General features: G+C 40.1%; 2 protein-coding genes across 52 annotated transcripts in view; one reads left to right on the top strand and one right to left on the bottom strand.

Moving 5' to 3' along the window:
• DLGAP1 (DLG associated protein 1) overlaps nt 1–26,336 on the bottom strand; it is a 1,035,773-nt gene that overhangs the window by 498,083 nt on the left and 511,354 nt on the right. For 8 of the 13 annotated variants that reach the window (XM_035269693.3, XM_035269689.3, XM_035269699.3 and 5 more), the window contains one exon: nt 22,602–22,687. The exons of the other annotated variants lie outside the window; for them this stretch is intronic. The gene's annotated coding sequence lies outside the window, so the exon portion shown is untranslated. The remainder of the gene's footprint in view (nt 1–22,601; nt 22,688–26,336) is intronic. 13 annotated transcript variants of the gene reach the window in all.
• Nucleotides 1–26,336, top strand: part of LOC103787574 (UPF0764 protein C16orf89-like) — a 102,522-nt gene that overhangs the window by 56,865 nt on the left and 19,321 nt on the right. For 11 of the 39 annotated variants that reach the window (XR_013525758.1, XR_013525757.1, XR_013525756.1 and 8 more), the window contains exons 2-3: nt 10,853–10,964; nt 23,524–23,570. Coding sequence is in view for 9 of the 39 variants with exons in the window: in XM_054243579.2 (XP_054099554.1) it covers nt 10,853–10,964; nt 23,524–23,570 (159 nt within the window). In the remaining 30 variants the exon portion in view is untranslated. Of the gene's footprint in view, nt 1–10,645; nt 10,694–10,850; nt 10,965–12,977; nt 19,022–20,974; nt 21,086–21,845; nt 22,017–23,523; nt 23,571–25,184; nt 25,540–26,336 lie in introns of those variants that run through there. The other 28 variants (XR_013525749.1, XR_013525755.1, XR_013525754.1 and 25 more) reach the window with 9 other exon arrangements.

Here is a 26,336-nt window from a genome sequence, read left to right as displayed (position 1 = left end):
GTGCTGATAATTAACTTCTCTGAACATCAGCGGGGGTACCTCTCAGAGATGTGGTGAGGTTTCCACGGGATAGCGTGTGATAACTTATTATCTGTGTGTCTGACACACAGTAAGCCCTTAAGACATTCATTCCATTTATAGCCTTTCTTCCTCTCATCATTAAGTCTTATCTCTTCAGCTGGTTTGGAAGCTGAGTGATGGCAAGAGGCCCATCTTGTACCTCTTGGTATATTCTACAGCATTCAAGCACCGTGACTCACAGACTTAGGTAATTAATAATTACTTACAAATTTGAATTGAGAATGTGATGGAATGGTGAAAAGTCAAAACATGAACAGTCATTGCTTATATATCTTATGAAATTTATTTTGAATTTTTTTCTTGTGTCATTTTCTATAATTACTAAAACCTTAATAGGGTGACTAAAGAGTAAAATGATTTCACTATTGTTTGTATTAGAGAAATCATAATAACCTATCAGGATCAAAGGTTCCTAAAAAACTTGCTTATAGAAAATATTAGGTGCAGCTGGGTGTGGTGGCTCATGCCTGTAATCCCAGAACTTTGGGAGGCCAAGGTGGGTGGATCACCTGAGGTCAGGAATTCCAGACCAGCCAGGCCAACATGGTGAAACCCCGTTTCTTCTAAAAAATACAAATATTAGCTTGGCTTGGTGACAGGCACCTGTAATCCCAGCTACTAGGGAGGCTGAGGCAGGAGAATCGCTTGAACCCGGGAGGCGGAGGAAGTTGCAGTGAGCCAAGATTGCACCATTGCAATCCAGCTTGGGAGATGGAGTCTTGCTCCGTCTCAAAAAAAAAAAAAAAAAAAGAAAATATTAGATTAGATGCATACTTATTAGAGTATTAGAGGGTTCTTTGGGGGCATTCTTCAGAATCAAAGGAATATAAAAAATATTTGTTTTTTAGATTATTTTGAAATTTGAGATCAAAATTGTATGCACATTTGTTTCTTATTAATTTAGTATTTGTAAGAATTTAAGGGATATCCATCAGAAAAAAGAAAAAGGTACCTTGAATTAATAATGATAATTATAGTTACTGCATTTCTTAATTACGCCAGGTACTTACATAATCTCAAAACAATGCTATAAGGACAAATATATCTGTACGTTCTAACAGGATCCTAAATTCAACATTCCCCACATTAAGCTCATTTTCCTGATGTACTCACTATGGGTCAGGATGTGCTTTTAACAGAGGAAGCAGTCAAAACTCCAGAGGATCTGTGGCTTGCCAGCTCACACTAGTTGTTGTTAGGGGGTGTGGCAAGCATCTATTTTCCATGAAGTAATGTACAAAAAGCCATCTCGAGTACCACTGCTATCGGAGACATATTTAGGTTAAAAAATGCTTTAGGTTCTCTATTGAAACTGAATACAAGATTAAACCTGTAAAAGAAGAAACTGACCTAAGAATGATTAATACCATAATGTAAGATTATGGCATTCTTCATACCCCACCCTCCTTCCAAGAACAAAATAATCTAAATTACACCGTCTAAAAAACACTCTCCTATTGTGAAAGAAGCACTTGTAAAACTTACCAGAATCGGAAAAAAATCATTAGCCCATTCTAACTTGTTTAAGGAGATAATCGGCAGGACCACTGCAGCCAGGCAGGTTCTTAGACACCACCCCGATAATGACAATAGTTACCACTGAACTGCTACCTGGAAACATGGAACTGCAACCTGTGGTAGAGGTTTCTTTCCAACAAAAGCCAAGCACAGACAGCCAGTCTGGTCAGAAATAAGGGGAAGAAGAAAAACAGGGGACAGATGAAAGAAAATAAAAGATCCTCACAGAATGATAAAGCTCCTGAAACTTCCTCAGCTTGTAGTCTTTTGAAAGAGAGAAAAAAAAAAATCAGAAAATCCTAAGACAAAGCATACAGGATCATAACCATTTTTCACTGTGATTTTCACCTGACTTTTTAGGATGCAGATTTTGCTGGCATTAAAAAGTTTACCTCTGGCTGGGCATGATGGCTCATGCCTGTAATCCCAGCACTTTGGGAGGCTAAGCCGGGTGGATCACAAGGTCAAGAGATCGAGGCCATCCTGGCCAAGATGCTGAAACCCCGTCTCTACTAAAAATACAGATATTAGCTGGGCTGGGTGGTGCATGCCTGTAGTCTCAGCTACTCAGGAGGTTGAGGCAGGAGAATCGCTTCAAGTTGGGAGGTGGAGGTTGCAGTGAAGCGAGATCGCGCCACTGTACTCCAGCCTAGTGACAGAGCAAGACTCCATCTCAAAAGAAAAAAACGAAGTTTGCCTCTAAAAGTCACGCTGTCTCCATGTCATGTGTGCTTCTCAGCTACTCTGGCACACATATACACACACGTGTGCCTTCTTCAGATCACCTTTGACTCAATACACAGACTTTGCTCCATGAAACAGAATTGACAAGATATGATGTAAGCAGTTAACTTTGCAGTGTTATTTATTATGCAAAATGAGATGCTTAATTGGGCAAGAGCTGAGAGGATGTCTGCCCTGGTGCCACTGTTTAACTTGCAAACAGAAAGAGGAGTGTGTCATTCTTTGGCCGTCTGCTTCCGGTTAAGCTTTAATGCTCATTCCCTTCCCACGCATGACTTTTCTTACTTTCTGCTATGAGTTTCATTGCACGCCCCCCCAAAAAACTTATATGTTGAAGCCTTAAACCCTACTATTACAGAATGTAAATGTATTGGAGACAGGTTCTTTAAAGACATGATTAAGGTAAAAATGAAGCCATATGGGTGAACCCTCATCCAATTTGACTGGCTTCCTTATAAGAAGAGAAGAGAACACAGACACACACAGAGGAACGACCTTGTGAGGACGCAGGGAGAAGGTGGCCATCCAAGCCAAGGAGAAACCTCAGGAGAACCCAACTGTACCTCCACCTCCATCTCAGACTTCAGCCTCCAGCACTGTGAGGACATCAATTTCTGTCGTTTTAGCTCCCAGTCTGTCACCCCTTCTTATGGTGGCTTGAGAAAACCAGAATCCCTTCAATGGTCTCCCTGACTCAGTAGCTTCTGCCTCAACAGTGTTTCAGAGGTGATATCACTTCAATTACCCCAAGTCTCCCCTGCGCTAGATTAGTCAAATAGAAATCCCAAATCTCCACTGACAGACTGGGTCTCGGTTCCACATTTTTGGCTGCCTTGAGACTGCTTCACTTGTAGGTCCTGACAACACTCTAAGCTCCAGGTGTCTAAAATAATTTCTCCTCTGATGAGACTGATACACATGTGATATACTGATATCTCATGTGCACCTGGTAACCCAGGCCGGGGACCCTAAAGACATCTTTAACGCTCTTTCCCCATGCTTCTCACAGCCACGCAGTCATCCCCTTTCCTTGCCATTCCTTCATTTTCTCTTCTTTGGCATTTTCTCTGCTTCAACCTTGGTTGAGGCCTATTTCTGCTAGGCCAGTCCACAGTCAAGTCCTAACTGAGTCCCCTGGCCCTAGTCCTGCCTTGTCCCCAGGCATCTCACACCAGCCCAGGTTAATCTTTCCTCTGCCATCCCATCTCAGTGTTTGAGCCTTTCTTTTGCCCACAGAGCTCAGCCTGTTCTGAAGGCCCTGGCAGATTTGATTCCTGACCACTCTTCACCATTATCCCCTGCCTGTGCCCTCCATTCAGACAGGTGTATTGACCAGTCTGAACCACGCCTTGTGTTCACTCAGTGAAGAGCAATGTTTTATTTCCAGCCTCACTGTTTTTGCTCAAGCCATTGTCCCTTCTTAGAAACCATTTGCATTTATCGAATCTTAACCCATTCTTCAAAGGTAATTTCACATCTCATGACTGTGTGAACCCTGATTCAAAGTCATCGGCAGCATGCATCTGCCTTCTTGAGTTCCTCTAACATATCCTGGTTCCCTTTCTACCTTGATGAGCAAGAACCCTGAGCTACATGTGATGCCCCAGTGTCCTACTGTCTCCCTCTCTTCTTGACATAATTTAGTTTATTGCTTTCAGTTCCATTTTAAAGTCTCTTTGGAAAACATACTTTTTCAACAAGAAGACTCAACCACTCCAGGCCTGGCTCATGCTAAGCTCTGAAAAAATGCTAGCTATTAAGTTCCAAGCAAATAAAAAAATTATGTTAATTAGAGCCCATGGCACTTCTGTAGTTGTCATTTTTGAATCTTAGTTTTTATTATTAGCTATAATTTTTTGGGCATATGATATAACTTTCCTATCAGACTTTACTTCTTAAAGGCTGGTCCTTTGACTTACTTTTTTTTTCTTTTAACATAGAACAAAATACTCTATAAATGTTCTCTGTTCAATGAAGAGATATGTACTTCCTAGGAAGACTAACATATGTTTAATAGAGTGTTGATAAACCTGAAGGACAGGCTTACTGTTCAGTAGTACTTTGTTCATAAATGCAACAGAAACATCTGCTTAGGGGTTATAGGGAAACTTCTTTCTTTTAAATTTGTACAGGCTTGAAAAATAGTTGTGCTCTATAAATACCCCAGTATGAGTCATTTGCTTAACTAAACAGCTGCTTACTCATTAGCCAAATGCACTTCATTTTAAGTCATACACCTAAATGAATTTTCTCCCATGCTTCTCTCCTTCCCCCAGGAGCCAGAAAAGTGATGTGCAGATACTTTTCTGGAATACAAAAGAGATGCAGGTCTGCCTTTGACATGGGGAATCTGAACTCCATGATGTAGCAGAAAGTCATCCTAGCTCAAATTAATAAGCTGTCTGTATATGCTTTGTTTGTTCCCATAACACCACAGTCCTTCCTTTCCCATTCCCATCTCTCCCCATTAACCTCTGGGACATCCTCCCTCTTCCCATTCAAATCCAACGCACCAGTTAGTTCTCCCACTGGGGCACCTGGCAGGGCTTTGTTTTTTTTCTCCTTCTGTCACCATCACCTGCTTCTTATGCAGGTAGATTGTCTGCATCAAGACCGCTGGCAGAAGTCATTTATTTCAATAAGCGTAAGCAAATGGCAAGTGTTCTTACAAATCCTTTTGTAAGGATGGAGACACAGATAGACTTCTACAGTTAGGGGCATTGAGCTATCACTTTCTATTCTTCAACTTATTTTGAATGATAAATACAAAGCCACCACTTTTATTTTCTAAATATTTTATTTTGATATATATATATACATTTTAAAGATGGGGTCTTGCTATGCCATTTAGGCTGGTCTTGAACTTCTGGCCTCAAGCAATCTTCTAGCCTCAGTCTTCCAAATAAGTGGGATTCCAACTGTGCACTACCATGCCTGGCTTCATGCTTTTATTGTCTTTAAAAATGGTCAGTATCTTGGGAGGCTGAGGAGGGTGGATCACGAGGTCAAAAGATCGAGACCATCCTGGTCAACATGGTGAAGCCCCGTCTCTATTAAAAATACAAAAAAATTAGCTGGGCATGGTGGTACATGCCTGTAATCCCAGCTACACAGGAAACTGAGGCCGGAGAATTGCCAGAACCCAGGAGGCGGAGGTTGCGGTGAGCCGAGATCGCACCATTGCACTCCAGCCTGGGTAACAAGAGCGAAACTCCGTCTCAAAAAAAAAAAAAAAAAAAAAAAAAAAAAAAAAAAAAAGGTCAGTATCACCATAAGTTTCTTCTTTTGGAAGACAGTAAATGTCTAAATGTTTTGGAAGAGTCCAGAGGAGAACTTTGATTTCTAGAGAGACCAAATGAGAAGAAACAGATACAGTCTCCAGAGTTCCATTTATAGTGTAGCTGTTCTTAGCAGTATTCCAATCCAGCGTGGATTTTTTCTAGCCTGCAGAAGATATCTTCAAATGCCCAGGGCTGCTGGTACCCATCTGGTATGATTGTATCTTTTTAAAATCACCAGTTGTTAAAATCACTTTTATACCATTTGGAAATTAGCTATTGTCCTGAGCCCCCCGGGATACCAAACCCTTCAACGGTGACACCCTGCCTCCCACAAAAATGTCCTATGATCTTTAGGCAACTAAAGAGTTAATGCCCAACACAGGACGAGGCTCTGACTACACAGAACCATTTTGATTGGATAGTGGTTAAACATCTTGAATATCATCCTGCAAATAGCACTTGTTTCCAGATGTGTTAGGTATTATTTTCTGGAGAGCAATCTGACTGTGCTAGCTTCGAGAATGAGAGCATTTACCTCCCTAGGTTTATTCACCTCCATAGGGTATATTTTCCTCATCTGTCAAATGGTAGAGTTCTGCCTTGGCTTAGTGTTAGGACTGGGTTCCAGAGTTGCCTGGAGGGGAGACTGCTGATACAGAAATCTGGCCCCATCCCCGCAGAGCAGCTTCTCCTCCAGGCCTATTCCCTGGGGTCTCCATTTCCTGGGTTGTTTGGAGAAAGGATTTTGAAAAAATGGATTTTGCTGCTAAAAGAAAAAAATTGGAAAAAAAACCCAGACTTCAATGAGCACTAATCTTTCATCCTATTTAAACCTTCTAAAATTCAATTATAACTACGATTAACAAAAAGAATGGCATCTATCTACCAAGAGCAAATAGCTATATTGGGCTTACTCGGTACAGGCATTGTTCTAAGTGCTTTGCGTGTTTGAACTCACTTCATCCACAGAACTGTGTCTATGTTATAATTATTGTTACAGTTATTAAAGTCTAATAAGAGCATGTTCAGAGATATTTTCACTTCTATAATTTTCTTAGATACATTTGAGTTTATAATTTATTCAAAGCTAACATTCTACAATGACTATTTAATGAAATGTAATCATGATATTGCCTTTCTTATATGCTCCAATTACAGATTCCTATGCCTATTTTAAAGAGCATTTTTTCTTTAACTTTTGGATTTTATCTTGAAATCATGAGACGAACAGACAAACATACTTTTTCTGTGGCTTATATCAGTGGTCCTCAGCCTTTTTGGCACCAGGGGCTAGTCTCATGGGAGACAATTTTTCTATGGAGCAGGTTGGGGGATGGTTATAGGACGATTCAAGCCCATTACATTTATTGTGTACTTTATTTCTGTTATTACTTTGTAATATATAATGGAATAACTATACAACTCACCATAATGTAGAATCAATGGGAGACCTGAGCTTGTTTTCCTGCAACTAGATGGTGCCATCTGGGAGTGATGAGAGACAGTGACACCGAAGTGTGTTGTTTATGTCCAGTTTACTCTGTAATCTTGTTTTGGTTGCCGTCACTGTAATCTCAGGATATTCTGCCTTGAGTTTAACCCAGAACATATGGGAACTTGAAGTTGTCTCAAACATACTTTTAAGGTCACTAGATGCAGCTATACAACTGAAGTACATGAACTCACTTGCCACTATAAAGCCTGCCACCAGATGCAGCTTAATTGTCACTTGCCACTCACTGATAGGATTTGGGTATAAGTCTGCAAGCAACTGATTTATTAAGGTCTCTGTGCAGTCAAACTTCTCTGCTAATGTTAATCTGTATTTGCAGCCACTCCCCAGTGATCGCATCACTGCCTCAGCTCCACCTCAGATCATCAGGCATTAGATTCTCACAAGGAGTGTGCAACCTAGATCCCTTGCAGTCACAGTTCACAATAGGGTTGGGCTCCCATGACAATTTAATGCTGCCGCTGATCTGACCAGAGGTGGAGCTCAGGCAGTAATGCAAGTGATGGGGAGTGGCTGTGAATACAGATGAAGCTTCCACTAACCTTGTTCTGTGCAGCCCGGTTCTTCCCAGATCTCTACCACAGGAATGTCTGAAAGATGCAATTGTGTACTGTACCAGTACCAGTCTGTGGTCTGGGGGTTGGGGACCCCTGGCTTATACTGTTCGTTTCTTCACTTTCAACCAGACCTGGAAATCAGTTTTAATGCCAGTCCATGGCTGTGGCTCTGAGTAGCTGTAAATGTGCTCAGACATTTTCTGAGCTCCGGCTCCTGACTGCCAGGGCTTAACTGGGATAAACAGCTAGATGCAAATCAGAGCATGAAATTCCTCATCACTGTTCTTTTCTGGAACATGGGTTTATGGAAGGCATTGCAGGCTCTGTTCACTTCCCCCGGCCTCCACTGCTGTGCTTCTGAGGCACTGGGTTGCTTGGCATCAGTGCTTCTCCCTCCCAGGGCCTGGTCCCTGTGCTCCTGGAGGGAGGGATTTGCTGGCCATTGTTCCTGGTTCCCTGGAGCAGCCCAGCTCAGGTCCTTGCTGGTGGATGGCACTGTCTTTTCTCAGTGGGTCCAGCAGAGTTAGGAAATGGAAACTTTATCATGTGAGAGAGTAAAGCTTCAGGGGATGAGGAGGAGAAGGTTCTGAGGGTTCCTGTTTTTTTTTTTTTTTTGAGACGGAGTTTTGCTTTCGTTACCCAGGCTGGAGTGCAAAGGTGCGATCTCGGCTCACTGCAACCTCCGCCTTCTGGGTTCAAGCAATTCTCCTGCCTCAGCCTCCTGAGTAGCTAGAACTATAGGCGTGCACCACCGTGCCCAGCTAATTTTTGTATTTTTAGTAGAGATGGGGTTTCACCATGTTGACCATGATGGTCTCAGTCTCGACCTCGACCTAATGATCTATTCTCCTCGGCCTCCCCAAATGCTGGGATTATAGGCGTGAGCCACCATGTCTGGCCTCCTGTGTTTTAATAAAGTGAAAAAGCACAGGAGAGAGGGATTCCACTAATTCCTGTAGCCTTTGTGGGCAGAAACAGAGCTAGTAAGTGGCAGGCCTAGGAGGCTGGGTGTCAATGAAGAGAAGGAAGACTTCCTGTCCACTGAGGTATCCACATGGAGGCTGCATCCACACCCCTGTGGATGATAACTCATCAAGGATGACAAATGAATCCAAACAGGATGTATAGCTTGACCAGTGAGTTTTATGCAACATTAACCATCCATCTCAGACTTCAACTCTTTTGTCTTAGTGACCCCCCAAATAAACGTTAACTTGTCAGTCTTGATTTGAAGTTAAAAAAAGACCTAATTTCTTGTATCCCTAAAGCAGCAGCCCATTCTGAGATTTTATAGTTTTTTTAAACTAATGTCTTGCTCAGACTTTTTCAATAAATATTGAATTGATTAGAATTAAATTGAATTCTTATATATTTGTATTTGCTCGTCTCCTTCTCTGTATATTTTGGGTAGGGGGTAGAGTTCAAGGAAAAGGGTAAGAGATGCAGTTTGTTTATTTCAGGAGTCAAAGCCTTATGCTGATGAGAAAGCTTTGTCAGGGGAATTTCATATCTTGGCCAGTGGCAGTGGTGGGAGCCTATGGCTTAGCATCCTTCTTGGAATCACGTCATAGAGATGGTGAGCGGCCAGTGTGCATGGCTGACCCAGAGTTGAGTGGGGTCTCTTCTGGAGGCTGACTGCCCAAGCAGCCTGAAGAATCACAGGGATACTTTCTGGTTGATATTAACAGCCCTTCTCCCTTCTCCCCAGAGCTATGCCTGATATGGGCTGAGACAGCTGAAAATACACAATGCATGTTTCACACATTCCTGCTTTAATATGTTAATATCTCGCCCACCCTCCAGACCAGGAATCTCATATCTTGTCCTGCCCTTTTCCACTCAAAAAGAAAACTGCATTACATGTAGAATTTTTCAGTGTGGCTGTTGCTTAGCCCATTGTAACTAACCACTTTGACTTCTTTTCGTGTGTGTCTTGCCTTGACACACTTTCTTTATTGAAGACCATAGAAAAATGCATTTCTTTGTGATATTTTGAAAAATGTCAAATTGAAGAGATTTTCATCTCCAGAGACAGCTTTTATAATACAGAATACGTCTCTCTCCTGATGGTTAATCCAATCACATAGTTTCACAATAAGCAAGAGAAATCTAGATTAATAAGGCAGTATGTGTGGAAAAATCCTTTGACTCTTTGTGGCTTCTTTCCCTATGCCTTGAAAATGTTCATTAAAAAGCTCCTACTTAGTGTGCCTTATTATATTGGTTTGCTCATATCCATCTCCCTATTTTAATGATCTAAAGCAGAGTTTGAAAAGGTTTCTTGTTTGGAATATCCTTGGCCAGGCCGTTCCTTTGTAAAGTAGGGAAGTCTGGTGGCCCTAGTTGTTCTTTTGAACTGAATTCATAAAATGATTTTAAAAACATAGATTTGTCAGCTTTTCTCTTTATCAAAATTAATAATTCACATAGAAGCCACCTATTCAAATGGAGTCTCGGCTGGGTACGGTGGCTGTTGCCTGTAATCCCAACACTTCGAGAGGCTGAGGCGGGTGGAATACTTGAGTTCAGGAGTTCCAGATTAGCCTGGGCAACAGGGAAAAACCTGTTTTCTACAAAGAATACAAAAATTAGCCAGATGTGGTGGTGCACACCTGTGGCCTCAGCTACCAGGGAGGCTGAGGTGGAAGGATCGCTTGAGCCTGAGAGGCAGAGGCTGCAGTGAGCCGTGATTGTGCCACTGCACTCTAGCCTGGTTACAGAGCCAGACCCTGTCTCTAAACAAACAAACAAACAAATAAATAAATGGAGTTTCATTGTTAGCAACTTGTACAACCTGGACAAATAAACTGAACTCTAAATATTGGCATGTTTGAATGCACGAAGACTTTCAAAAAGAATTACAATTTCTCTGTAATAATGATCCAGATTATTCAGCTAGTAGTGGTCCCTGGAAGACCTTTAAGATCTGTTCATGAAAGAAAAGGAACCCCAGTAATTCACAAGACAACTCAGCCCTGTTACATCTGCTCCTGGGGCAGGTAAGAAAATGCAGTTTTAAATTTTGCTCTAGACAGTTAAGGAGATAATCAAGTCAGCTTGGGATTGGGTTGTGCTCAAGAAGGCTGCAAAAAGATTACAAAATAGCCTCCCCCTGGCAGAAATGTAAAAAAGCCATTCCATGATTTTTTTTTTTTCAGTTCTGCCAAGGATTTATCTTCAGAAGACAAGCAGATGAAGAGATAAAACCGACTGGTGTGGGGACCCAAGCAGGAACCCCCCTCTTGCACCGGCGACTCAAGTGGGAAGAAGGTAGGAAATCCGCAGCACAGGGGGAAGAAAGGGAAGAGGAGTTTGGAAACAAGATAAGACAGGCTTCTTCTGAATAATGGAGAGGACTCTTAGAAAAAAAGAAAAATAACAATAAATTTTTATGCACTGATTCCATTTCAGTGCAGCAAATGCTCTTTGAAAGAAAGTCATTGGCTTTAATCAGTTGCTTTCTTAGAGAGTTCTGCTCATACGTACGTGACAAAATCAGCGGTCATTTAACGACAGACTTAGAATGTGCGCTGAGAATGAAGCCATTGAGATTTCCTTGTCTTTCCTCCTTTCAGTAAAAGTGAGGAAGGGGAGAAAGGAAGGGGGTGAGGGTGGGGCAAGGAGAGCAATATCTTATAAAAGTGACAACATGTTTTGCATTTGATTTTTTTTCCCCTGCTGGAGTTTTAAGTGGGTTATTGTAAAAAAAGGAAAAACTGGAAATTAACCAAATGTGGTCCAGGCTGGGGATGATGAGTTTAGCAGGGGCTTTAGTGGGACCTCCTAATAGATTCAGGAGGAAATGAATCTCACAGGTTCCCTTCTCATGGGATCACTGACTAAGCTTCCCCAAAGCAGTGTGCAGCAACAAAATCAGGGGCAGCATCTTTTAAAAGGGCTTAAGACCCACTTCAAAGCTCATCACAGCGAGATGCTGCGAAGACAAAGTTTTAGATTTTTATAGAGTAGAAAATGCTTCCTTTTGAACCAAACAAAAGACAAGATACGTGAGATGAGGAAAAGAAGGTTCTGTCTAAAAGCCTGACGTGTGTAAGGAAGACTTTCCTTTCGCTGTTGTTTTCCCTTTGGTTTGGTAAGAATGTGGAGAGTGAAGTAAAAAGATAAGGAGAGAAGAGCCACAAAGACCCCCCTTGAAGGGTAAAACTCTGATTTATTAAGAGTGAGAACATTCAGTGGTCTGTGGCGCTCCCTTTCCTAGGCCACCTTCCCCAGTGCTTGGCTCTTCCCTGCCTTGATCCGGGTGGTCCAGGTGAGGCCCTGGCTAGGGGGCTGAGGGTGGGGGAGAGACAGCTCTGGGTCCTTCTGTGCCACTCCTTCCTGTGCTGGTATTTCAGCAGTAATCTGCCCCCCAGTAATGGCAGCCTGTCCACAGCTCTAGTGCCCACAGGCTTGGGAACCCCGTTCCTTCCCCTAGTCTGACTCTTCAGGCCTACAGTGGTGAGGGCTTCCCACTGTGCTCCCCTCTGGGTCCCTTGGCCTCTCTGGCTGTATTTTCTTAACTCTGATCACTGCTCTGTAAACAGACCCTTCTTTAAATTCGCCTCAACCCTCTTGAATGGGACTTCCCTTCCATGAGATTCTGACTGATAGAGGGAGGCTAAAAATATCTCAAACATGATAGAAGCTGAGAGGAGCTGAAATTTCAAGTTGTGAAAACCTGGATGCTTGATGCTTGCTACTATACAGAGGAGGGCAAACCATTTATTATTTATACAATTTCAGGCAAATAGGCTATAGAAATTTTGGGTACAAAAGATCTAAAGAGATGACTAAAACCGAACTAGGACTAATTATATTAATCATGTTCTTTTAAAACCACCAGAGACACCTGCTGCTAAATTACGAAGTCCAAACAGACTTCAAGAATTGTTCAAAACTAAGTAATGTCAACTCTCTAGAATGATTTATTCAGATTTCAGTAGGCCAGACTCACAATTTGGAGCACAGCTTTTTAATACATATAGATTTTAATTTTCTAAAGGAGAAACAAAAATTGATTTGTTACCTGACTATTAGAAAATTCATTGCATATTTAAAAAGTAAGAGAACTTAGCTGTCTGCCTGTTCGGAGTCTGAGGTGTAAATGTTTACCTCATCATATATTAAGCATCTATACATTATGCTCAATACTATTTGCAAAATGTAGCTTAAAGTCACTACTCACAAGAATTTTATGCCCTTAAAATAGACAACAATGTAATTTTAGAAAATGTAAATAAGTTTTCCTAGCTTTTTTTTTAAGCTTTGGTTCTATCCTTTAAGGTAGTGGCTGGCATTATGGATTAGTTACTTAACACACTTTCGTTGCTTTGGAATTCACTGAGTTGAAATGAATTGAGGATGGAAAGAGAAAGCTGGAGTGAGAGCTAAGATGCTCCCAGAATATTCTAAAAATGACTGTGCTGCAAAGAAGCCTGAGTGAGTAGAAGACAATAAAAGGAATGGTGGATACAAGTAAAGGATAAAATGAGGTAGGGACTAAGTATTATACAGGCACTTGGGGTTAGTATTTATGAATTGCTACTTTCTGGCAATGCCTACTCTGTGGTTTCTTCTTTGGGACAGAAAATTCCATAAGGAAGACTTTTCCAGAAAGAGCTTGAATCCAACCTTATAAGGGCTCAGGGTTTGAACAAAGCATCTCCTCCAACACCTTGTGAATAATATGTATATGGTCCATATAACTTCACAACGTAAAGTTAAACGAACACATTCTTTTGTTGCTATTAGACCCCGTTTATCGCACTAGCTGTTGGGGATTTGGTTTGAGCGCTCCTTTCCAGGCCTCTTGAGAGTTGTGCGCTAACAACACTGCCCCCTAGTGTTCACTCGCTTTAGTGCAACGTTACTTTCACTGTATATGCTGTATCAGTGTTTTGCTATAGAGAATGTTATCTTTCTGTAAGTTATTTAGACATTTTATATTATTTATTTATCCCAATAAGATATTAAACCATGCTAAACTGGAATGATTTTTTCTCATAAATGAGAAAAAAAAAGTTCAGATACTATTAAATAATTCCTGATTTAATAAAGAGACAAATTACCTAATATTTTTGAGAACCTATTATGTTAGGTATGTAAGAAATAATGTATTAAAAGTGAAGTCTGAGCAAGCCTACTTCAATGCTTAACTTTTACAGTTAGAAACATTTTGAATATATTTAATAATTTGATCTCAAATTTGGGGAAAATAGTAAAGATGGGAGAGAAAAGGGAGAATTTTAAAATTTTACATATCTAAGTGGTTTTGCATTGTTTTAATTAAAAAATATTTTAAACAAGTCCATTCTGATGAGATGTAGAAATTCAACTTGCAGCTTTAGGACAAAATGAATTTGAAACAAAGGAATTCTACTTGAAATGTGGCTAGTGTGACTGAGGAAGGAGTTTCTAAATTTTCATTTAATTGTAATTAATTTCATTGATTTAAATTTTAAAACTGACAATTCAGTCGTTGAAAAATTTTAAATATGCTTGTAACAACTTAGGTATCTGAATCTATTTTTTTCAAAGGTAAATTTTAAGATATCTATCTAGATTAAATATTTCTAATAAAAATTTAGCATTTATGGCCAGGCGCGGTGGCTCACGCCTGTAATCCCAGCACTTTGGGAGGCTGAGGTGGGCGGATCACAAGGTCAAGAGATTGAGACCATCCTAGCCAACATGGTGAAAACTCGTCTCTACTAAAAATACAAGAACAACAACAAAAAATTTAGCATTTGATACTGTAAGGAAAAATGTAAACCACATTTCAAATGTTTAGTACAAAGCCAAAAGAATGTAAAATTTCTCATTAATAATTGCTATATTTAGTACATGTTGAAACTGATATTTAGATATATTATGTTAAATGTATTATTAAAATTAATTTTATTGGTTAAAAAAATAAAGGCTTTCTAACAGCATAGAAATCATAACTATGTATTCATCTATCTGAAAAAACTGAGATAATCAAGTTTTCACATTATTAAAAATTGAAAACATATCAGTGTTTTCCATAGTGCAGTGCACATACCACTGGTGATAAATTAGGCAATGCAAAGATATAGGCTTTTTATTGTTATGCATTATTTGAGCAATAGTGAAAATGAAACTGAGATATCAAATCTATGATTTCACAGATATTGATGACTACCTCACATATTAATTACAGTGCTCATGTTCATAAATTTTTAGTAACTTTGACTCCACCATTAAAATGGATTAGAAATGTAAATTGCAGAGTTTTCTAAAGCCTGGTTTTTGCTGTTTCTGTCCTTCTGGTGTCATTTAACATGTTCCTCTGTCCAGTGTATTTCCTGTAAGTTGTAGTTAGAATTAAGAACAGCACCATACGATAGAAATATGAGCCACAAATATAATTTTAAATTTTATAATCCACATTTTAAAAAAGTAAAAACAATTAAAATTAATATTGATAATATAATTTTATTTAACCCAATATGTCAAAATCATGTATGTAGTCAATATTAACAATTATTGAGATAGTTTACATCCTTTTCTCATATTAAGTTTTGCTATCTGGTATATATTTTACATGTACAGAGCATCTAAATTTGCCTTATCCACATTTCAAATGCTCAGTAGCCACGTGGGACTATTACTGAATATAGTAGACCGAGGGACATCATCAGATTGAGGTTCAATATTTGGCAAAAATACCCCATAGGTGGTGGTGCTTACCTCCATACAGAAGCACATATCTGGTGGCCTTTTTGTGAGGTTGGTAGTCATTAATTACCATTGTCTACACCCAATAATTCACTAAAGGCTGCAAAACGGTGATGTTAGAATTTTAAAATTCTTTCTTCATTTATTAGATGGAAGACTTCTATCAAGAGAAACATCTCATCAACTACTTGGTCACTTGGAATAATATGCATAGGGAAGTTGGAATAAATGTTTGATCTCTTCCTTTTATTTGCTAGCTTTTAAAATAATGATTTTGGTTTCCTTGCATTTTCCAAGGATGATCAATAGCATTTTATTTTGACAATATGATTAGGAATTCATGACTTTTAATATTTGATGTGTTTCCATTCATTGCAGTTATTACATTTACTATTGTTCAAATTTTCCCATCTTTGGCCAGAGAACCTCTTTTTTTTTTTTTTTTGAGACGGAGTTTTTTGCTCTTGTTACCCAGGCTGGAGTGCAATGGCGTGATCTCAGCTCACCGCAACCTCTGCCTCTTGGGTTCAGGCAATTCTCCTGCCTCAGCCTCCTGAGTAGCTGGGATTACAGGCATACGCCACCATGCCCAGCTAAATTTTCGTATTTTTAGTAGAAACGGGGTTTCACCATATTGACCAGGATGGTATCGATCTCTTGACCTCATGATCCACCTGCCTCGGCCTCCCAAAGTGCTGGGATTACAGGCATGAGCCACCGCGCCTGGCCCCAGAGAACCTCTTTTAACTTAATAGCAGAGTTCTGATATCACCAAAGCAGTTTATGATATTCCACGTCCATCTTGTAACTTCCTTCCATCGACCTGTAATCACCTATTTCTTCAGGGAACCTTTGATTCCTTTTAGTGGAAAATGGTATGTAGAGAACATTATCTGTGTGTGAAGGGTTGAGCACATTCTAAGTCTTTTCAGAGAACAATGCTAGAAAACATGGATTTAATAAAATAATATTCATCATGAATTCATGATAATGTTTCCTATTCAAATTCAAGTGGAGGATTTTTTTTACAATCTCCTTTTCCAATGCCAAATTTCAAATTTTATTGACATGAATATAATTATTCATTTACTGTATTCATAATACACACACGCAACAGTCTCAAATAATATAAGACTACCAGCAGCAAAATGATTACAAAAATCAGCTTAAGACACTTTGCAGTTGTTTTTGTCCTTATGATGACATTCTCCTAACACAGTCAAATTACTGTGTTTTAGTCACTTGGAATAGTCCCTTTGGTGCTGTTCTGCCACCTACTGGATAGATGGGCTCACCTGTCTTGTTTTACTTTGGATGTTTAGGAATCACTTTATTTTAAATTTAATTTCACTTTATTATATTGCAAAGACGTACATGACTCTAAAGCCAAATTTACAAAACAAGTCTAGTTTTTCTCCTTGTCTCCCAACCTTATTTCCTTCCTCTACCTTTAAGTATTTTATGTGTAAATGCTGTGATTTATATGTCCATTAGTATATTAAGCTATAATTATACAAAATTGACATGTATTTCTATATTTCTTATCTCCACTCTCCCCTATTAGGTAATTTGTAGCATACACTTTTCTCCACCTGAAAGAAACATATATTATTATGAAAAGTCTATATTAATATAGTACCCTGGAGTGTTGAATTTTGCTTTGTTAGGTGATCTGGAAATCTTTTTAAAAATTCAATTTAATTGGTAAATGTATTTTTAGGATCCAAATGCTTGGCATCACTCTTGTAACATTTGTTACGTGTATTTCCATCCATACAAGCGTGCAAACTTATTCACATCTATATACCTGCGACTGCCTCTGTCTTTATTGCCTTATGTTTCTACTCTTTTCCTATGTGGTCTGTATCAAGGCTGCTCCCTGAGCTGTTTGCTAACAAGCTATGATGGCTTGTAAATAGAAAGTAACAAAACAACAACAACAACAACCAAACACATTTAGAAATATTTAAAATAATTTGATATTGCCACTAGAGCCAAGCACATTTTGTACTTCACAAGTGTCGCTTACAAATTATTGGGGGGAAAAGTGGCCCTTTGCTATAGAGTCTGAGAAGCACTTGTCTACATTATTTGCTCATGTGCATGTGTTCTGTCTCTCTCCTATCTTTCCGTTTTGTGTGTGTTTGAGACAGGGTCTCAATCTGTCACATAGGCTAAAGTGCAGTGGTGCCATCATAGCCCATTGCAACCTGAAACTTCTGGGCTCAAGGGATTGTCCTGCCTCAGTATCCCAAACAGAGCTGAGACTGCAGGCACATGCTACTGTGCCTGACTAATTTTTTAAATTTTTTGGTAGGAAATAGGGTTCTCACTTTGCTGCCCAGGCTTGTCTTGAACTCCTGAGCTCAAACAATCCTCTCACCTCAGCCTCCCAAAAGACTGGGATTGTAAGTGTGGGCCACTGCACCCAGCCTCTTTTTGTATTTAGAGTTGTTTGTACTATTTTGTTCTGAGTCCTTTTTTATTAACATCTTCATATAATCTATAATTGTATCAATATCTCGAAATAATATCTTTAGTCCCATTTTTGCTTATTTTTCCCTATCCTACTATGACTAAAATTGAAATTCGCCAACAACCTCTTCTTTACCTTCTCCGCTGTTCCCCGGCATCTGTTTTCAACAGATATGTATTTATTCTCCATTGATACCCTTGAGGCACTCACAGAGCTTATTCTACTGTTTATATTGTCTTTCCAGTTTATGCTCCCTCCCTCATTTTTTGACAGTTAATTGTATATAGAGAAAATGGCCATCACATTTTATACTCTCTCCTTTATAAACAACAGGCTATGAGTTATACAAAAAAATGTATACTTAATGCTCACTGCCAGTCTATTGTTACCCTTTAGTCCTATTAGTTTGCTGAGGCTTGGTCTCCATAAATTCCCCAGAAAAGGCTCACAGGAACATTACTTCCTGAATTCTTGGGTGTTTATTAAGAATTGTAACCATGGTATTTAAAGATCAATGTTGCTGGGTATAAAATCTTCAGCTCACATCTGCTTTCCTTAATGTTTCTTAAACATTTTACACCATTGCCTTCTGGCATAAAGCATTGCTGTCGAAAAGTCTGATGACAATCTGATTTTCTTTCTCTTATAAGGGATATTGACCTTTTAACTAGTGCCAAAGTGACTTTTTTCTTTTTTCAAGGTCAATAGTTTTATGAGACTATGTTTATATGTAGGCCATTCTGGGCCAATTTCACCAAGTATAGCCTTTCAAATGTTGGACAAGTCTATTTTTATGTCAGAGAAGTAGTCTTTGAATTATAATTGATTTTATTTGTTCTTTCATTGCATTGATTTTCTTTAGGAACTTCTATTATATGTTCCTTGGTTCTCCTATTCCTATTGTCTATGCCTTTTTCATATATATAAGTTTTAAATCTTTTTATTTTAAAGTTATTCATTCTTTCTTTTTCTATTTTTCTTAAGAAACTTTCTGTGGTGTTCATTCACTATTTTGTTTCTTCTAGTCTAGCCTAAAACTTTGAAATACATTTTTCCTCCAACTCTAATATTTTTCTATTTTTATAAACTCCTTTTCAAGTCTTTGTTTTTTCAAATTACTTTGTTTTTGAGTTTTTAAAGTTCTGGGTTACACTGTCCTTTCAAAGTGGCTATCTTTTTTTCCAGTGTGATGTAAAATATTAGGTTAGAATTTTCTTTTGTTTTGTTTGCATATCTTTCTGGCATGCTTTTATTGTCTGCAGAGACATTACATTCCTCAATTCATTTTTCTTTATCATAAATTCGATGGCCATTTTTTTATTGATGTTTAAGTGAGATGAGTTTTCTTGTACTCTTAGAAGAGAAGAATGAACTAGGAGAGCTTCCTAGCCCTAGAGATTTAAAGTTTCCTTTTTCTATTATTTCTGGATGTGTTACAAATATGTCTTTTATCTGTTGGTTCTTTGCTCCTCCCTCCACTTGTACCTGCATCTTCTTTCGCCTCCTTTGCTCCTATTGTCTTTCTCCTGCTTAATTTGGATTCTATTCCAGTCATTTCTCCTCCGTGAGGGTTTTTGGCTATTACGGGTCCCTTTAGGGTCCATGGGGCCCAGGCTGTCCCGCACAAGCTAGTTCGCCCACAAGTTGGAGGCAGCAGCACTCTAGGTCTTTCAGCTGCCCTTCCCAGAGTGGCCCACCAAGCTTTGTGGAGAAACTGTTTTCATTTCTCAGCTTCTTGGGGTCATCAGAAGGTCCTTTGTCCTCTTTATTTCCTCTGGCATGTTAAAGACACCACGCCGGTCTCCATCTCACCAGTAGTTTATTCCAACCCACACGTATTTGGAGGTTTATAGGAATGTGTTTTCCCACTGCTTTACTGGAGATCTTTGTCTGTGGGGTGTGCTTGTGTTATCTTAGTTGCTCTGTTTCCATGGGGTGATTTGGGGAGGTGGAAAAATTATGCCATCTTGCCACCACTTTCCTAATTACTTTAAGCAACCAAACTTTTAGTCTACTTCTGCTGTACTTTGTTAGTAAGCATATACTACCTGCCCGTCTATGTTAACAGGTTTTCTGATGCAACTACACAGTTGAGCTTTGAATAACACAGTTACTGCACAGGTCCACTTATAAGTGGATTTTCTTCTGCCTCTTACCCGCTGCCCCCACCCCAAGACAGCAAGACCAGATCCATCTCTTCTTCCTTCTCAGCCTACTCAATGTGAGAATATGGATAAAGACCTTTATGATGATCCACTCCACTTCCACCTAATGAAATATTTTTTCTCTTCCTTATGATTTTAATAGTAACACATTTTTTCCTCTAGCTTACTTTATGGTAAGAATATAATGTAATATAAATTACATATAACATACAACATATGTGTTCAACAACAATGTTATCGGTAAGGCTTCCAGTCAATAGACTCTGGAGAGTTGAAAATTAAACACAGAATTGTGACTCTGTGGGGTTGGTTCCCCTAATCTATTGATGTCTTTCTATACTGCCAGGTCTCTCTCTCTCTCTCTCTCTCTCTCTCTCTCTATCTCCCCTCTCCCAGTCTGTGAACAGTCTCTGCATGTCTCTTTGTTGCCATTGTCTTGAGCATTCTGGATGCTGATAAAAGGCCAAATGAACATGGATTGTCCATCTGAAGTGCTCCTGTGTAATTAGTAGACCACAAGGCAGTCACAAACTTCTCTCCTTCCTTCCCTTCCGCAACAGGCTTTGAGCCCTGATTCTTCATCAGGGTGGAAGAGGATAAGGCTCAGACCATGACTCCAGTGGGAACATATTAAAATGATGGGGGAATATACTGGGAGGAAACAACAGTTTGATAACAGCTTCCCAGTTGGTTTAATAGACTTCCCCAGGGCTGTAGCTGGATTCTCTGCTCTTGGTAGAGAGGGAGAGGGTGCCATGGAATGGCCATGGATCCAGATCACCTGGGCATCCTCAGGCACAGGACTGGGAAGTGACTGACTGAGATTTAAGGGACAGGAGAAAAGAGAGAAAAGAAGGCAGGAGCTCAAGGATGTAATTTCTTTTTGGACCTATCTTCTTTTTCAGGGGCTTAACGTCTTTTTTTTTTTTTTTTTTGGAAAGGCAACAGATTTATCTTGAAGGTATTTATAGTGATTCCTGCTTAATGTCCAGCTAAGAAATTCAACTCTAAACAGAAAACAAAGCATTTCATTTTACGGCTAGAGATAAAAGGTATTGAACGGGAGACTTTCAAAGAGGTGGCATTTGGGGTGAAAGTGTTCCCATCAAAGAAAAACTGATGACATCATATCTGTGGCTGATTTAATAGAGGGAGAGAACACAGGAAGGCAGAGGGGCTGGGGAGGGGCTGGAAGAAATAGGAGGAAAATTTCCCAGGGGAACATGGGAGCAGCAAGTGGATGCTGGAAATGGCCATAAACTGCTAATTTCCTAAGTGTATTTATCTTCATTTGTACACAGGAAAACAAAGGCACAGTGTGGGTATATTAATGGTCTGTATGAATGCCAGGACTGGTATGGCCTCAGGATCTAAGGAAGGAAAATGGTCAGGTATTTGGTAGGATGATTTGAAGGCAGTCAAGTGTCAAAGAACTGATGGTCTGACTTGAGTCCTGGTGTATGACGTAAGAGCATAGCAGATTATAATATTCAGCATAATTTCTGAGAAATCCACAGAAACTACAGTGTCCAGGGCATATTAGTAACTGAGGATCATATAATTAAACAAATAATTCTTGTAGATGGCTCATTTGTAAGTTAGTGGACATTTCCTTTATAAGCAAGAATGTTGTCATTTTGACTTCAGAGAAATAGACAGCTTTATATTTCGGAGGCACTTAAGTTTTCTCTATTGTGGATGCCGTATCTTCCCTTACTAATGAAGGATCATAGGAATTGAGGTAATGAAGCACAGTTCTCTCTATGTATTAATATTTTTCCCAATGATTGTTTTTCTTTTCCTGTTTTCTAGATATGACAGAGTGCGTGGCATAAGTACCAAATAGCTAGGGAAGCAGTTACCCCTGAGTTCCTCTGCTTTTCTCCTGCTCTCCCGGGATGTCCCTTCTTCCCAGCTTCCCTTTCAAATTAACCTGTTCTTCACCTGGATGTTAACACTATTTGGCTCCTTTCCCCAGCCAAGGTTAGTCTTCCATTTTTAGCCCTGAAATATACATGGATTAGACTACTAGAATATTCACTGATCAATAATGTGAAAAAACAAAAGAGAGAAACCTATGAGTCAGAAGCAGAAAAATAGTGAGTCACCAAAAAGAGGGTGTCTCTATTCTATTAATTTCAACTGCACGGTCTCACACCAGCATGTGAGAGATTCAGCCTTCATCCAAATAACGTATGTGAAGCCACACAGAAATTCAAGCTGTAGACAACAAGGCATATTTAAGAGGTCACGATGCAGTGTTGAGCATTGATTGTTGATAAATTATTGTGCATTGACCTTTTCAGCTTGGGCATTTCTTTCCGTTTATGGTTCCATAAAAACTCAGTTTGGGCCCATAACTGCCTCAGAGGAAAAGGTGTGTGTGTGTGTGTGTGTGTTTGTGTGTGTGTGTGTGTGGTAGAATGTGCTGGATTAGGGAGGCATAGTGAGATGCTGGCATTTTACTTTGAAATTTAGATGTACATGCCCAATAACTTGAGCCTTTTATATTTTAATTTAGGATATCTGAGCTCCATTCTTCCCTGACTGCTTCCAACCATGACTTACTGTTCTTAGCACTGCTGTCATTCAATCAGGAATTCTCTGGAGCAGTCCCTCTAGTGGCATTCAGTGGATCCCAGAATAGATTTAGCCTGTTGGGAGCATAATGCATGTTTTAGTCTCCTGGTCACATACAAATGAAATAGGAGGGCCTGACAAATACAGAAATTTAGGAGCCCTATGACTCGACATCAGACAGACTTCTCAGATGTTTGGATCTCTATTATTATGTCTGATTACTTAAACCTAAAAAGTCTAAGACTGAATTCAGTTTTTTTCTCTAAACATTTTTCCTTCTAAAATTTCACTGTTGTGTTTTGGTGATACTCTATGCCCCAGCTGCCAAGTTTTCCATATTTTTTAAAATATATTTACTCAGTTCAATTATTTATTCAACAAGTACCTGTCCAGTTGGCATCTTGTGTGAGTCACATACTGGACACTCTGGGATGGAGAGACAGGTCAGTGCCCACCCTCGGGAGTTCACAGTGCGGCGGGTCCCTTTCTGCATCCTCTCCCTCCTGTCTCTGCTGTCTTTAGTTTCTTCCTTCCCACCCCCATTGCAGCTGCTCTAATAAGGGGCCTTCTCCATCACATCTGGCCCACAGCAATCAAGCGCTCCATGGCCTCAGAGAGCCTAAAAGCTACAGCTTCAAAATCCAGTTTCCCACTAACCTCTTTCAGCAGTTCTCAACTTTAGTTCTGCATCAAATGCATTGGCAACTTTTTTTTTTTGATCTGTCTGTTTTTGACACGGATGTCCAGGAACCCTCCTGCAGAGGGCTTGGTTCATATGTAATCTTGAAATGGTGCCTTCCTTGGGCTTCCAAAAAAGAGACAATTGTTCATTCGTTTGTTTGTTTAGTTCTTTGTACTTTACTTTTACTGATTAATTGGTATTCTTGTGCCACTCTGTCCCTTCCACTAGACTATGACAGCCCTGATGCCAAGAAATGCTACCCTACTCAGCTTTCTGTAAGTATTAGTTCCTTTTACCCCATCTTTAATGCCTAATGTTGGACAGTAAGTTCTTGCTACATATTCATTTTATCAAGTATTCTTCTCTTGCCATTTTGGTTACAGAGAAAATAGCAACCATGGGAGACTAGCAAAGCCCCTGCATCCTGTTTGTCTTCTAGGGCCAGGGCAGGGCTAAATTGTGTTTGAAAGAACAGAAAATTAGTTGTTCCAATTATCTCTTCCAGAAAGTCCAAGAAACACTTGAAATTCCAGCATTCTCTTCTCTCCATGGGAAGCACCATTTCCTTTCTCATTTCTTCATTCATACTCTCTTTTCCTTGTCCCCAAGGAAGCTACCACCCTATTCTCACCAACCAGTATAAAGTTATTTGTTTCTTGATAAGAACAGAGGTAACTCTTAAGAGTGCTACTCCAGCTGCGAAGCTTCACCTGGACGAATTTTTGCAGTTACAGTTGGAGGAGTGGTAATCGTAGTTATCACAAGCAGCCTAGCTCATCATGCCTTTTGGGTTATGTGTCCCTGGAAAAATTAGTACTTCTGTTCCCCACCCCACCCCTGGGCGTTTTTTCTTTTGTTTTGAGGCAGGGTCTTGCTCTGTTGCCTAGGCTGGAGTGCAATGGCACGATCTTGGCTCATCGCAACCTCCGCCTCCTGGGTTCAGGCGATTCTCCTGCCTCAGCCTCCTGAGTAGCTGGGATTACAGGCACACGCCACTGTGCCCAGCTAATTTTTTGTATTTTTAGTAGAGATGGGGTTTCACTATGTTGACCAGATTGGTCTCGATCTGTTGACCTCGTGATCCACCTGCCTCGGCCTCCCAAAGTGTTGGGATTACAGGCTTGAGCCACCGCGCCCGGCCTTTTCTTTTTTTTTTGAGGCAGGGTCTTGCTCTGTTGCCTAGGCTGGAGTGCAGTGGTGTGATCACGGCTTACTGCATCCTTGACTCCCAGTGTTCAAGTGGTCCTCCTACCTCACCCTCTCAAATAGCTGAGACTAGAGGGACCTACCACCATGCCTGGCTAATTTTTTAAATTTTTCTGTAGATACAGCTTCTCACTCTGTTCCCCAGGCTGATCTTGCACTCCTGACCTTGAGTTATTCTCCTACCCTGGCCTCCTGAAGTTCTGGGATGACAGGTGTGAGCCACTGCACCCAGACATGTCATAGAACAATGCAGTGTTCTATGAAGTGCAATGCTTAGCTGAATAAGAAACATACAGTAATTGTATATAAATAGGGCTGTGGTGAGGAGTGAATGGGATAGCACAGGTTTAGGCTATTAATATAGCACCTGGCCCATGCTAAGCACTCAATACAAGAATAATCCCGGTAACATGTATTATCTTCATCATAGTCAGATAGACATTACGAAAAGAGTCCCTGAGAATAATGATGGGCTTTGGAGGTGAGATGGAGCCTAGGTCAGAGGCATGGCTTCTTGCTCCTGGGGCAGCTCCAGGCAGCGCTGACCAGAAGGGTTGAATGGTCAAGGACTGAAGAGTGGTTGAAGAGTGAATGACCCTGAAGGGAGCATTTGGGTTCCAATCCTTACATTTCCCCTTGTGCTGTTTTGCCACTTCCTTAAAAATCATTTCGTTGCTGGTCAGGTGCGGTGGCTCACGCCTGTAATCCTAGCACTTTGGGAGATCGAGGCAGGCTGATCACCTGAGGTCAGGAGTTCAAGACCAGCCTGGCCAACATGGTGAGACCCTGTCCCTACAACAAATTACAAAAATCAGCTGGGTGTGATGGCAGGCATCTGTAATCCCAACTACTCAGGAGGCTGAGGCAGGAGAATCACTTGCACCTGGGAGGCGGAAGTTGTCGTGAGCCGAGATCGTGCCACTGCGCCCCAGCTTGAGAGACAGAGCAAGACTCTGTTTGAAAAAAAAAAAAAAAAAAAGCCATTTCATTGCTGTGAAGCATCAGAATAAAACTCCAAAGTTTTCTTAAAAGGAAAAATGTGTGTGTGTATTGTTTTGCTATTCGGTCATGACATGGGGACTTACCTCAAGGATTTATAAATACTTATTATGCAAACCCTATGGATCCTAGTCAGCATTCACTCAGGAACTCAACCTGTCTATATTTTTAGGTTGAGTTTGCTTCCTATTATTTTGCATGTAAGAGTGGTTCCCCTTTTTGCTGCTTCTTTTTCTGTCAATGGCAAGCTAAAAATCCACATTTGGAAAATATGACTATTCATTTGCTGAATTATCACATTTTTAAAAACTGGAATCAGTCACTAACAAACCCTGCTGGGCTTTTTCCTCTGTCTGGACTCCCCACCCACTGGGATTTTCCCACTGAACTTTATACACACAGTAGCCCCCCTCTTATCCATGGGAGATACATTCCAAGCTCCCCAGCGGATGCCTGATGCCCCAAACAGAGCCAAACCCTGTATGTAAACATATAAATACACACACACACACACACACACACACACACCAAGTAACAAAAAAGTTATGTCCAGCTCTTCTGTAAAATAAATATCAACTTGTCATCTATTTGTAAAATTGTACACCTAGTTACATTTTTTCAGGTATAAACAAAAAATACCTATTTTCACAAGGTATTCATATGCCATTTAGTCACTATCTTTGAATCCAAGCAGGAAGACTTAGCAAAGGCCCTGTGCAGAAAGCTGTCGTGTCTTCTATCAGGCTACAATTTATTTTTAAAGTCAAATTTCTCAAAGACAGGCACAGCAGTTGGATACAAATGGCTTCTGAAGATATATCACATCTGTCCAAGAA

Source organism: Callithrix jacchus, chromosome 13, assembly GCF_049354715.1.
Source record: "Callithrix jacchus isolate 240 chromosome 13, calJac240_pri, whole genome shotgun sequence".
Taxonomy (NCBI): Eukaryota; Metazoa; Chordata; class Mammalia; order Primates; family Cebidae; genus Callithrix; species Callithrix jacchus.
This window is presented reverse-complemented; position numbering and strand designations above follow the sequence as displayed.